This window comes from Stegastes partitus, unplaced genomic scaffold (genome assembly GCF_000690725.1).
Source record: "Stegastes partitus isolate 25-593 unplaced genomic scaffold, Stegastes_partitus-1.0.2 Scaffold1344, whole genome shotgun sequence".
NCBI classification, from domain to species: domain Eukaryota; kingdom Metazoa; phylum Chordata; class Actinopteri; family Pomacentridae; genus Stegastes; species Stegastes partitus.
Genome location: NW_007579075.1, coordinates 39,340 through 51,714, shown reverse-complemented (window position 1 = coordinate 51,714; position 12,375 = coordinate 39,340). Strand labels below are relative to the sequence as shown.

The following is a 12,375-nucleotide window of genomic DNA, read 5'->3' as shown; positions in this document are numbered from 1 at the left end:
CCTGGTTGAACTTGTACAGAGCCTGGACAGAAATACAACACACACAAAAAAATGGGTGAAAGCTGGAAGACGGATGGAAGATAGAATTTATATTAACAAGCTCCCGGGGCTTACTGAGGTGCCCTCAAAGAGGTCCAGGATGAAGGTGATGGCGCTGCTGTTGATGCCAATGAAGAGATTGACACATGACAGAGAGACGTAGGCCGTGCTGGGGACGCTGAATATGTAGGACATGGGGTACATCATGGGGCTCACTGACCACCTACAACATAAACACAGAGAGAGATTTTAAAAAACAAAAATAATTAATTCTGCAAGCAGCGATGGTCGGGTCCTCGCCGTACGATTGTCAACCGTCGCACATGTCACGGTTTGGCAGAAACGTTCTCCGGGTAGGACTCTGATCCGGCTTGTCAAGTTTCGGACAGATCGAAGCACATGCGGCCTAGTTATAAGCCACTTCCTGTTTAATGGCGAGCCGAGGCAGTATGCATGGCATGGTGTGCTGGCAACGCGCTCTGGTTTGGACTCGGAGCACGTATGTAAAGTTTCAGGCAGATTGGAGCACGTACAGGCCAGTTACATAGCACGTCTCTTCAAAATTTCTTCAAAATGGCAGACTTCCTGTTGGGTTTAAGGCTTGACACTAATTGAGTTTTTTGTGCATCCCGACCTGCTACATATGAGTACCGATTTTTGTAGCTCTAAGTCCAACATAGCCCCGATGGGACTCTATTGAAATACTGTTGGGGGTGCAGTTGAGCCATGTTGCATTTTAGAGCTTCGAGCTGGCCAAGTCTTTTGTTCATCCCAATTCGCTGCCTTCTAATCAGCTTTTAAATTCAATTCTGGTAATGATGAGCAGACGTTACAAAAACCTTGGCATTGAAATATGTGCCATTTTGGATTAGGCATATTTGGTATTTTACACAATAATATTTTGCAGATTCAAAAGTCCAAAATAAAACATCAATAAATCATGCTTAGCTTGATTTGGAGAGATTAGAATTAAAACAAAAACAAAAAACAAACAAAAAAAACACTGATTTTAACATTGTGTATTAAATTATTTAAAGAGAAAAATGTGACATCTAAGTGCGTCAGTCACAATGCTAGGAAAGCTAATGAAGCAAATGAGGACAACACACCAGTGTTTACGGTAACTATGAAATTTAAAAATAACAATAATAATAATTTAAATAAATGACATTTAACAATGCAGATATGATAATATCGAAAATCATCCAAAAACAGTCCAACATAAAGCAACATACAGTATAGTTACAGTTACAGACTCTCCTGCTACCTCATTACATTCGTATTTTAAGTGTAATTCTTTTGCCGAAAAGAGACAAAACACCCCAAAAACATCCCTCCATTATCTATACACCGCTTAATCCTCACTAGAGTCACAGGGGACATAGTCTATCCCAGCTGACTCAGGGTGAAGGCAGGTTCACCTGGACAGGTCACCAGTCTATCACAGGGCTACACTTAGAGACAGACAACCAAGCACACNACCATTTGAAAGATCCTAGCCAGGGAGGAGGAGGAGATCTTGTACTGAAGAGTGTTGTGGTGTTTCTCGCTTTGGATGCAGCCCGGGAAGGTGCTCTCCATGAACGCTTCAGCAGGGTTCAGGTCTGGGGCGCAGCCAGGCTTCGCTGCCCTGATCTTCATGGTCACCACGTAGCCGTCGCCAAATCTAGGTCAACAGTTTCAGAAGTTAGATCATGTGCTCGTGCGTCTGAGAACCTTTGGTGTGTTTTGTGATGTTAAAACAACTGAAATGACCAACTTGTATTTAAGATGCTGAATGGTTCCCAGACACTTGAACGATCCGTTGACCATGATGGCTAAGCGGGTACACAGAGCCTCGCATTCCTCCATACTGTGAACACAATATAGTGACAATTAAACTCTATACCCATATATATGCATATGTGAGAGCACACACACACACACACACACACACACACACATATATATATATCTTTGCATATATGTATATATATGAAGAGTTTACTTGTAAAAACATTTAGCTCCATCTTCAAAAACCTTCAGAAAACCGTCTTTTCCATCATCTACCTGAGACAACATCAATCAAACTAAACTTATCTCTGAGTCAGATCCACTCAGCTTCAGTTTGACTGACATAATCTCAAGTGAGGGTTTGGGATAGACAAACAAAAACAAAACTAGTTTTCTGAAAACCTAAAAAAATGGAGTTATGTGTTGTTGCAGATGAACTACATGAAATGAGATATAAATCGATTACCTGTGTGAGGTGAGCACCACAGCTCGTCTGTCCTGAATAACACTCATGATGGAGTTCCAGAGAAAGCGTCTGGACAGAGGATCCATACCGGTAGTGGGCTCATCCTACAAGCGCAAAACCACAAATACATGCACAAAAACATTACGTCTGTTCTACCATTCTCATAACTGCAATCTTTATCCAAAACCTCTAATCCAACCAGCACTGTCATCAGTGTGGGCCTCACCAGCAGCACCAGGGCAGGACAGCCGATCATAGCAATGGCCGTGGAGAGTTTCCTCTTGTTGCCTCCACTGTAGGTCCCAGCACTTCGGCCTGCGTACTCCGAGAGCCCCAGCTTCTGGATCGCCCACTCTGCAACCTGGATCAGAGGTGGATAAGCGCCTTGTGTTTACAATGCAGTCAGAAAGTTGGGCACTTGGTCGCTAACAACGTCAGACCGTCCATCCATCATCTATACACCACCTAATCCTCATTAGGGTTGTGGGGGGCTGGAGTCTATCCCAGCTGATTCAGGGTGAAGGCAGGTTCACCTGGACAGGTAACCAGTCTATCACAGGGCCACACTTAGAGACAGACAACCAAGCACACTCACATTCACACCTACGGACAATTTAGAATCACCAATTAACCTCAACATGTTTTTGGACCGTGACAGGAAGTCGGAGAACCCGGAGAGAACCCACGCTGCACGGGGAGAACATGCAAACTCCACGCAGAAAGATCCTGGGCGTCCTCACCAGGACACAAACCAGCGACCTTCTTGCTGCGAGGCAACGGTGCTAACCACCGAGCAGCCTTGCAGCCCAATGTCAGACCAAGTTTTCAAATTCTTGTTTCTTGCCGTGGCAAAAGCTGCCTCTCACCCTGCTGATCTCAGACTCCGGGACTCCTCGGAGACGGGCGTAGAGGTGCAGATGTTCTCTGCCTGTCAGCAGCTCGTCTATGGCATCAAACTGAGGGCAGTAACCCATGTTCTGGTGGACATCCAGGATATCTGTCAAAATGCTGAGAGGACACAATGGAAACAGTAAAACATGATAAAAAGTTCTTTTAGACATACTGGTAATGAGAGGTGTTTTCATTGAGCTATTATAGGCTGTTATAGGAAGGTAATCAGAATTTAGAAAGCAGTTTCTATGCCTTAGCAAGTCTTTGGTCAGACACATGATGTGCCTCAAGCATTCTTTTAAAACACTTAAAATATCAGAGATTATCAGCCCGATACTGATATCAGCCTTTAAATTCCACATCAGTGAACTATCATCGTATTACGAACCTGTGACCAGCGACTGAGGCCTCTCCTGAAGTGACATCGATGTCTCCGGTTAACATCTTAAACGTCGTGGTCTTTCCTGCTCCATTTACCCCCAGGAGACCGAAGCACTGCAGATGGTGAGGAGAAGGAGAAAGACACACAAACGATAAAGTTAACAGACTGTTTCCTCTCCGGATTAAATCGGTTTTAAATCAGTTTAACCAGGCCCGCACAGACCTCTCCGGGTGACACTCCGACACAGATCCGGTCCACCGCGGGGATGATTGTTCCTGTGTATGTCTAGCAGGGCGAGAAAAAAACGCTGAAATAGTTGGTTCACAACGTTGATTGTATTATTTTGTCTAAAATTCCTCATAATAAAGACGAGCGTCTGACCTTGGACAGGTCTCTTGCGCGAAGAATGTCGTTGGTTTTTTCACTACTGTAGATTCGCTCTCTTTCATCGGCCACATCCACGTCTTCATCCAAAATATGAGGCTTTGGGCAGTCTGGTATCCTGCCAGTGGAAAAATAGCTATCAATGTACATGTGCTCTTTACACCACATTTTAGTTCATATTATCTGTGTGCAGTGATATTTATTACATGAAACTCATACGATTTTGCATCCAATTCAATGCACTTGCCAGTTATTGAGGAAGAAGCGATACTGGAAGAGAATGTTGAGGATGGAATAGACGAATCCCTCAACAATCATGCAGAACAGGTTCTTCCCAATGAAGTCCCACTTAAAGGGGTCTGGACTGTAGTCCTCGCCTGAGAAAAAACATATAAACACCATCACCTGTAAATCCTGCCTTCACATCTGGCTGTTTTCTATTAACACACGTTCTACAATCTATTTAATGTGAAGGACACTGAAGCACATAAAAAGTCAGACGCACATAAAGTTTCTTATTTTTTATCATTTCAACAGTTTCACGTCAACGCTGGAGAGTCTAGTGGGGAAGATTTTGTGCACTAGTGCTTTGTAGAGTGTGTTACAGCTCTGCAGCGGGCTCAGGCCTTGATGGCGAGTGTGTCGTATTAGATTCCTGATGCAGGCAATGACTCAGCATTCATTTATAGTGTTAAGATGATGGCTGACAAGTATCCGCTTGCTGGACTGTGAGAAATGTGAGTCTGTGTGTGTTTTGGAATTACCAAAGCGAGCATAGATATCAGTCATCGCCTGGTTCATGGCCATGTCGATGAGACCTCGACCCAGGCAGTAATGGGGGAAGATGAGCAGCAGCGTCTTTAACGCCTGGTTGAACTTGTACAGAGCCTGGACAGAAATACAACACACACAAAAAAATGGGTGAAAGCTGGAAGACGGATGGAAGATAGAATTTATATTAACAAGCTCCCGGGGCTTACTGAGGTGCCCTCAAAGAGGTCCAGGATGAAGGTGATGGCGCTGCTGTTGATGCCAATGAAGAGATTGATACATGACAGAGAGACGTAGGCCGTGCTGGGGACGCTGAATATGTAGGACATGGGGTACATCATGGGGGTCACTGACCACCTACAACATAAACAGAGAGAGAGATTNGACAGTGTACTGTTTGGCATTAACGTGTAGAGGCCTTATCAGGTAGTCGGTGATAACTGCTGTGGTTCTCTTGCTCATGTTGTCTAATCTCAGGTTTTAGAAAATGTTTTTATAAAAGTGAATGTATGTCTGAATAAAAATCCACTTTATTAAGAAAAATGAAACTTTATTTGACATGATTTTTCTTATAGAAACATGACTTTTTTCACATTGTGTCATCTCCCTCTATTGACAATAAAATTTTTATTCTGTAAAAAAACAGTCTTAACCTAGCTGGCTCTAGCACACCTCAGCATAGATACCTGCCCACATGCTTCCTCTGCAGCAGTGGTCAATGTTGACTGGCCTGCCCTCCCAACAGTTTTGTACCACATTAGTCATCAATTTTCTGCCTTGAGTTCTCGCACCAGGATGCCAGCGTCACTGACTACTATCCCCACATCAGTAACCCTCCACTTTTACACACCAGGATGACAGATTCTCCATCACTTTCAGTGCAGATACCAACAGGTACAGGTACCAACTGCTGCAGCGGCAGTCACTCTTGAGTTGTTTATCCTCACAACCTCACAAAACACAACCAAGTTACTAATCCTACGTCACATCTGCTACAACTCTCATCTTTATTCCAGCACCGTAACACACACTCAGAACTCATCCAACCCCGGCCTCATTAATCTCAGTGCCTTCAGACTGTTTTCACCCATGAATCATCTCACTGTCTTCAGCAAGTGCAATAGTTTCAGTCTGCTGGAGAAGATCCAGATGCCACAGACCCACTGCCAATCAAAGAAGTAAGAAGTTCGACATCAACAGTCTCGTGCCTGCATTCTGGCAACATAACGCCAGTTCGACTCATCTTCATGCCTCGCTTAACAATTTTGACTCATCCTGGCCCTGGGATGCCAGTTTTCTCATCTCTATCCTTCCATTCAACAAATTCGGCTCTCTTTCTGGCACCAAGATACCAGTTTCACTAGCTTCATTATATCCGTCAACAGGTACAATTCTGACACTGGGATACCAGTTCCTTACACCATCATACCCCCCCGTCAACCTTCTGTTTAAATTTCCAGTAAAAGATGCCAGTTGCACATACCTCCATTGACCATGTCAATAGGTCACCAGAGAGGCATCCCAATCAAGCATCCTAACCAACTCAACTGGCTCACCTTGACACAAAGGAGCAACAACTTTACCGCAAGCTCCCTCTGGATGGCGAGCTCCTCACTCTATCTCAAGGCCATGCCCAGCCCATCCTATGGAGGAAACTCATTTCAGCCTCTTGTTCCTTCAATTTTACATTACTGCTAATGCTGCGCCAGGCCGCCTGTCCGTCTCACATTCTATTCTTTTATTACTCATGAACAAGATTCCAAGAAGCAGTCACATCTTCACAGACATGCTCCTTGTGCCGGTTTTGGCGGTTCCTTGGTCAACGATGGTCTCCATGACCTAGCCCCCGCGAGCTCTCGCAGCTTCTTCAAAAACTCTCCAGCCATCTTCAGCAGTATTCAAAACCCCACCCCATCATTATCACTACCCTCTCATGGAGCCATGAATGGTCAAGCAAAAATCCCTCTTTGTTTACCTCGCTAGCCTCGCCCTCATCGTCTTTATAAACAAAAGTCTTAGCAACTCTCTCACAGTCATGCCTCTTGTGCGTCACCTCACGTGGCGGTCAGTCTCCAATCTGCTCCTCCTCCATGTCGAACACTTTCCAGGCTACTGCAACAATATCACTGACTCCCGTCACTCCCTCTGTAATAGACTCTGCTCCTCCTTCCATCATTCTATAGAGCCACATTATCCAGCTCCATCTTTTATTGTTTAATTCCAGTTGGGACTCAAAATTCCCATGACACCTCTGCAGCATAATGTATTAACCATGGTCATTTTCCTCTGACATCTGTCCACCCATCCAAGGCATCAGCACGTTTCAGTGTCCTACGTTCCAGCCTCTAGCTGGCACTCTAGAATCTATTCATCTTCCTTTGTTCCTCTGATGCACAGAGTCCATTGCGACATTGACCAATGAGTTAAGTTAGATCCACACTGCCATCCTATGGAACCTCTTCCACATCCTGTATTTGACCTTCCAGCATCTCTGAAGAATGCATGGTGCATTCACTCAAATGAAGTCAAACCAATCGGAGGGCAATCCAACGCCGATCATGTACTTCAAACCAGATTCACACCCAAGCCCTTACAAAAATACACCATAACGAACCAGAAAATCTCAGGATGTTTTGCTTTCTGACCCTCAGTTCGTTACAGAGACTGGTCAAGCCGCAGCCTTCGCACAACTTTTCTTCCACTTCAAAGATCCTGATGACATCCAGAATCCCAGCATGTTCTCTGGTCACTCCTTCTGCATTGACACAGCTTCCAGCTGAGGGGTTCCAGACCACCTAATCAAGGCCACGGGACTCAAGGGTATCGGCTTCTGATCTGATCCTACCCTTAAGATCCACATTATGTCCACTCTTTGTTTCATTCTCATGGGACCCTTCTGGGGGTCCGCCGACTCTGCTGATCCCTGACTAAGCATTTCCCCACACTGTATCAGCTCATTTAAATTATTGCCAATGCATTGCTCGTTTGCATCCAATAAATAATCAAGCTTCAGTTTGATGGTTTTGTCCGAGCTAGTGAATGTAGAAAATAATTAAAATAACTAAAAACCATTGAATGAGAAGGTGTGTCTAAACTTTTGACAGGTACTGTATGTCATATTCCCCAGTGGCTTAAAATAATGTAATAATATCATGTTCTGTGATGCTACATTATGATGTGTTTTACATACATTTTATATTCAAAGTACGCCTACATTCTCAGTTGTAGTTCACGTTAGCCTAACCTAGCCACTAAGTGAGCTTGAAAAGATATATGACTTATTATATTGTATATAATAATAGATAAGTATATTTTTATCTCTGTATTGATGTGTTTTAAAGTTTTATAGTGTAAATCCTGCTCATATACATTGAAACAAACAAACAAAAAAAGGTCACAGATATAAACTAAACCCTAATGTGAATCTGAATGTTTGGACTGTTTTAAAAATATGGAACGACATCACAGCTGTTTTTATCTGGTCACTTGACACATAAAGTACTCCCCTGATGAATCGCCATCTTATCGCGGTGGAGGGGTTTGAGTGTCCCTGTGATCCTGGGAGCTATGTTGTCCAGGGCATTAGCCCCTGGTAGGGTCCCCCAAGGCAAATTGGTTCTAGGGGAGGGACCAGACAAAGAGCGATTCAAAGACCCCAGATGAAAACACAATAAAGGAAAGCCGCCACCTCGCCTGGATCAGGGAAACCGGGGCTCTCTCCTGGAGCCAGGCCTGAGGAGGGAGCTCACGGGAGAGCATCTGGTGGCTAAGCCTTGGGGCCCCGTGGGGCTTGGTCGGGCACTGCCCGAAGAAGTAACACAGGGCCACTTCCCAGAGTGCCCACTACCCACAGGGCAGGGGATCAGGGTCGGGTGTTATGCCCACCGGGTGGTAGGCAGGAGCGGGCGTCCTGGCGTACTGCCCCCTGGTGGCATAGACTAGCTGTAGGGACATGGAATGTCACCTCACTGGTGGGGAAGGAGCCTTAGCTGGTGCGGGAAGTGGAGCGCTACTGGCTAGATATAGTCGGGCTCACCTCCATGCACAGCAAGGGCTCCGGAACCAAACTTCTGGAGATGGGTTGGACTCTCTCCTTTTCCAGAGTTGCCCATGGTGAGAGGCGCTGGGCAGGTGTGGAGATACTCACAAGCCCCCTGGCTGAGTGCCGCCTTGTTGGAGTTCTCCCCGGAGAACGAGAGGGTCGCTTCTCTGCGACTGCGTGTTGCAGAGGGGAAAACTCTGACTGTCGTGTGTGCTTATGCACGAAACGGCAGTTCAGAGTCCCCAGACTTCTTGGAGTCTCTGGGTGGTGTCCTGGAAGGGGTGCTGCCTGGGGACTCCATAGTTGTCCTGGGGGACTTCAATGCTCACATGGGCAATGGAGGGGAGTGATTAGGAGGAACAGCTTGCCTGATCTGAACCAAAACAGTGTTTTGTTTTTGGACTTCTGGGCTCCATCTGCAGAAATCTCTGGTTCAATCCTTCTGGCCACTGCATCTGCTGGAAACGATCTCCACCACCCATGCCACCTGCTTCCCCTTTCCCTCTCTAGCTCCTCTGTCAGTAAGCCCTAGTCTCCTGCTGATTCCGTTTATTTACTTTAGTAGTGTTAATCATAATTGTTCGTTTTAGATTTTTCCTCACCCTCCTGACTTAGTTTTGTCAAGTTTAGGTTGGCGAGTTTTGGTTTCTTTTTGTTAAGTTATTTGTTTGTAATTAGTCCTACTTTACAGTTGGTGTCAGTCTAGTTCAAATTTCCTAGTTCCCCTTTGACCTGCTAGTATTTCCTGTTCTGCTTAATTGTAGTCTTTTGTAGTTATTTTTCCCTTTCCTGTGTAAATTTTTATATACTTCTAAATACCGTAAATATATTGTTAGTATCTGCCTGTTTCCTGTTTTCCTGTGTCTGTGTTTGAGTCTGAGTCCATTTTGTGACACATTGTTGATGATGATAAAGATGATAACGTGTAGAATTCAGATTGTTTAAAATGTCATGTATGTTTCCATGTCATGTTCATTTTGGATGCTTACAGCAGGCAGTGCCTTCTACAGTCTGTCTGCAGAAAGAAACACCTGAAAACCAGCAGGTGAAGCATGATGATAAAATACCAAGCAGCTATGAGGGACTGAAAAGGGCCACAAGGCAAGTAACAGCGAAATAAAGAAAAAGATAGATGTTGTGTTTTAAGGTTGTGCTCTTCATGATAAAAACCTTCTATTTTGAGCACAAAATAAAAATCAAAGGATGAAACTGACTCCAACACAGAAACTCTCAACACATAAGACTTTATTGAATAAAGACTTCAAAAGAACCCATGAACAGTGTTCATCATGTTTAACAGTTCAGTTATACAGGACAAGTCAACATACTGCATTTAAACTTTATTCCTGTTGTTGCTGTTATAAAAGTTATTTAGTCACATCAGCCCAAATGATCACAGAAGTTAATGTCTTGATGGATGCTTCATGGAAAACAAAACAAAACAAAACCTTATACCTGACAACAGGTTCTTCTCAAATTACTAATTGGATTTTCATTGAACAGAAAAACTGTCCCATGCTAGCACTTTAGCAACTGCTGTGGCTTTCTGTGTCACACTACATATAATTGTCTTTCAGCTGTATGCATGTATGCTATTNTGTGCAATAGATTTAACATGAGTGACACCGTCGACACGATAGTTTCAGCCTCTGGGTTTAAATTGCAGTGGTTTTGATTTAAAGGTGACTGTTCAGCTCTAGAAATGTAGAGAAGAACTATAGTACAGTCACAAGTAGTTACTACTAAGACTAGTGACCAAACAAAGTAAGACTTTACATTAAAAAGCACAGCATCAGTGAATAAAAGACAACCTGTTGTTAGCGATTGCACTCCTGGTTTCCAGTAAACTAGTGAGTTGTTGGCATTTCAATGAAAGACACATTTGCCCTTTTAATTTGTGAATCAGAATCCAGCGTTTCTATGTTTATATTCTATTAATTGTGTGTCTGTGCTTCAAATTTATCTTGTTTAACTCTGGAGCTGATTGACCCAAGCGGTGGAACCACTCAGAACTGCTGAACTGTACGTCACCAACTTTAAACTAAACATCTATCAACTGCATGAAGAAGAAAGTCTATCAGCACCATAACCCTTTTACTGCAGAACTAGGACTTTGACACTTGATGTGTATGTTGCTGATGCCTCTGATACTGACGCAGGACTTAGTGTAGACACCAGATTCTTTAATAACTGACTCACTGTAGTGTTTTGTGTATTCGAGCTCAGCAGCTGCAGAGAACGTGACGATTAAAAGTAGAACGTTTGGTTATTCTGCTCCCTGAAAATGTCCGATTAATAAACATACTGCACCTACTGTCACGCCCGCCTCTGAGACCTGTGTGCTGGCAGTCACTCTCCCTCCTCCACTCAGCCTGAACCCTGCAGGAGGGCGTGCCCCCGGGCGGCAACGGTTGGTGGCAGCAGGTGTTGGCAATGACTGTGATGACGGCGGGAGTCCGAGCGCCAACACCTGCCCTTTATAAGCGGCAGCAGAATCCACCAGCGTTGCCGGACCGTTCTCCAGTTTGTCTGCTGAACGCGTCAGTTCAGTGCTCAGCTGCCTACAGCTCCTCGTCTCCTGCTCGTGTCAACCTGGACCCCCTTCCCTTTTCCCTACGCTACTCCGTCAAGTGACCGTCAGCCGTAGGATTTGTAAATAGTGCAAATAGTGTATATAGTGTAAATTGTGTTTATAGTTTAGATTGTGCTTATTGTTTGCTTTTCTGTGCTCGGTAGTACCAGGTTTTTGGTTTAGCTTGTTCTCCGTCCGTCAGTCCGCCGAATCGCTCGATTAGCGCTTGTGTGTTTAGGTTGTTGTTTTCCTGTCAGTCTGTTAAGTTAGCTCTGGTTGTAGTTTACTGTTTAGTCTCTGAGTATTTGTTTCACTGTAAATATTGCACCGCACTTTGTACATAAATTCACTTCTAAATGTATCCGTCTGTCTGCCGTGTCTCTGTCGTCTGCGCTTGAGTTTCTGAACCGTTCGTAACACCTTCAGGCTCCCGATGTTGAAGTTCAGTTCATGATATGTTCACATCGCCTTCGCTGTGGTTTCTGAAATAAGGAGCTCAGATTGACACATGTGACATAGCTACACATTTCATAGGTAAAGTCCAAATTACTCACACCAAGGGAACTTTTATCTGACCAAAAAGTTTCTTTAGGCTCAAAATGACAAAAAAATAGTAAGAACCGATTTTTCTTCCATCATTTTACTAAAATATCAGATTGTTTATAATCTTTTCTCAGTAATCAGTGGCGAAGCTCTTATCTTAACCCTTATCATTTCTAGAAAGCTTTCTGCAGGTCTCCACTGGGGCCATGGACCGTTTTATACCTCTGGTTGTTCTGTGTTTCTTTGTGGTTGTGTGTTGTTGTGTTTCCACAGGAATCTGGTTCCTCCAAGTGTCCATCTCCAGATCTTTGAAGGCTTCCTCGCCATCACTCTGCTCTTCAGTTCCTCCACAGGTTCTGGATGGATTCAGGTCTGGACTCTAGCTCCAGCATCTTCTGGTGGTTTTCTCCACACCATTTCTTCCATAGACTGTATAAAAGATGGACGTAGCAACCGGCCCGAAAAATGAAGCCAACCCGGAAGTGTCAAAAACCTGCAATATCACTACGTCC

The 12,375-nt window shown here is 44.3% G+C and overlaps 1 protein-coding gene across 1 annotated transcript in view; it reads right to left on the bottom strand.

Annotated features, from left to right (window-relative positions):
• Positions 1–12,375, bottom strand: part of LOC103369882 (retinal-specific ATP-binding cassette transporter-like) — a 52,271-nt gene that overhangs the window by 1,335 nt on the left and 38,561 nt on the right. Inside the window, exons 37-48 of the mRNA XM_008298722.1 lie at positions 4,916–5,063; positions 4,700–4,823; positions 4,183–4,312; positions 3,933–4,053; positions 3,774–3,836; positions 3,558–3,664; positions 3,145–3,286; positions 2,505–2,639; positions 2,279–2,382; positions 1,799–1,891; positions 1,517–1,705; positions 115–262 (exon numbers count right to left, since the gene is read on the bottom strand). Of these exons, the coding sequence (XP_008296944.1) occupies positions 115–262; positions 1,517–1,705; positions 1,799–1,891; positions 2,279–2,382; positions 2,505–2,639; positions 3,145–3,286; positions 3,558–3,664; positions 3,774–3,836; positions 3,933–4,053; positions 4,183–4,312; positions 4,700–4,823; positions 4,916–5,063 (1,504 nt within the window). The remainder of the gene's footprint in view (positions 1–114; positions 263–1,516; positions 1,706–1,798; positions 1,892–2,278; positions 2,383–2,504; positions 2,640–3,144; positions 3,287–3,557; positions 3,665–3,773; positions 3,837–3,932; positions 4,054–4,182; positions 4,313–4,699; positions 4,824–4,915; positions 5,064–12,375) is intronic.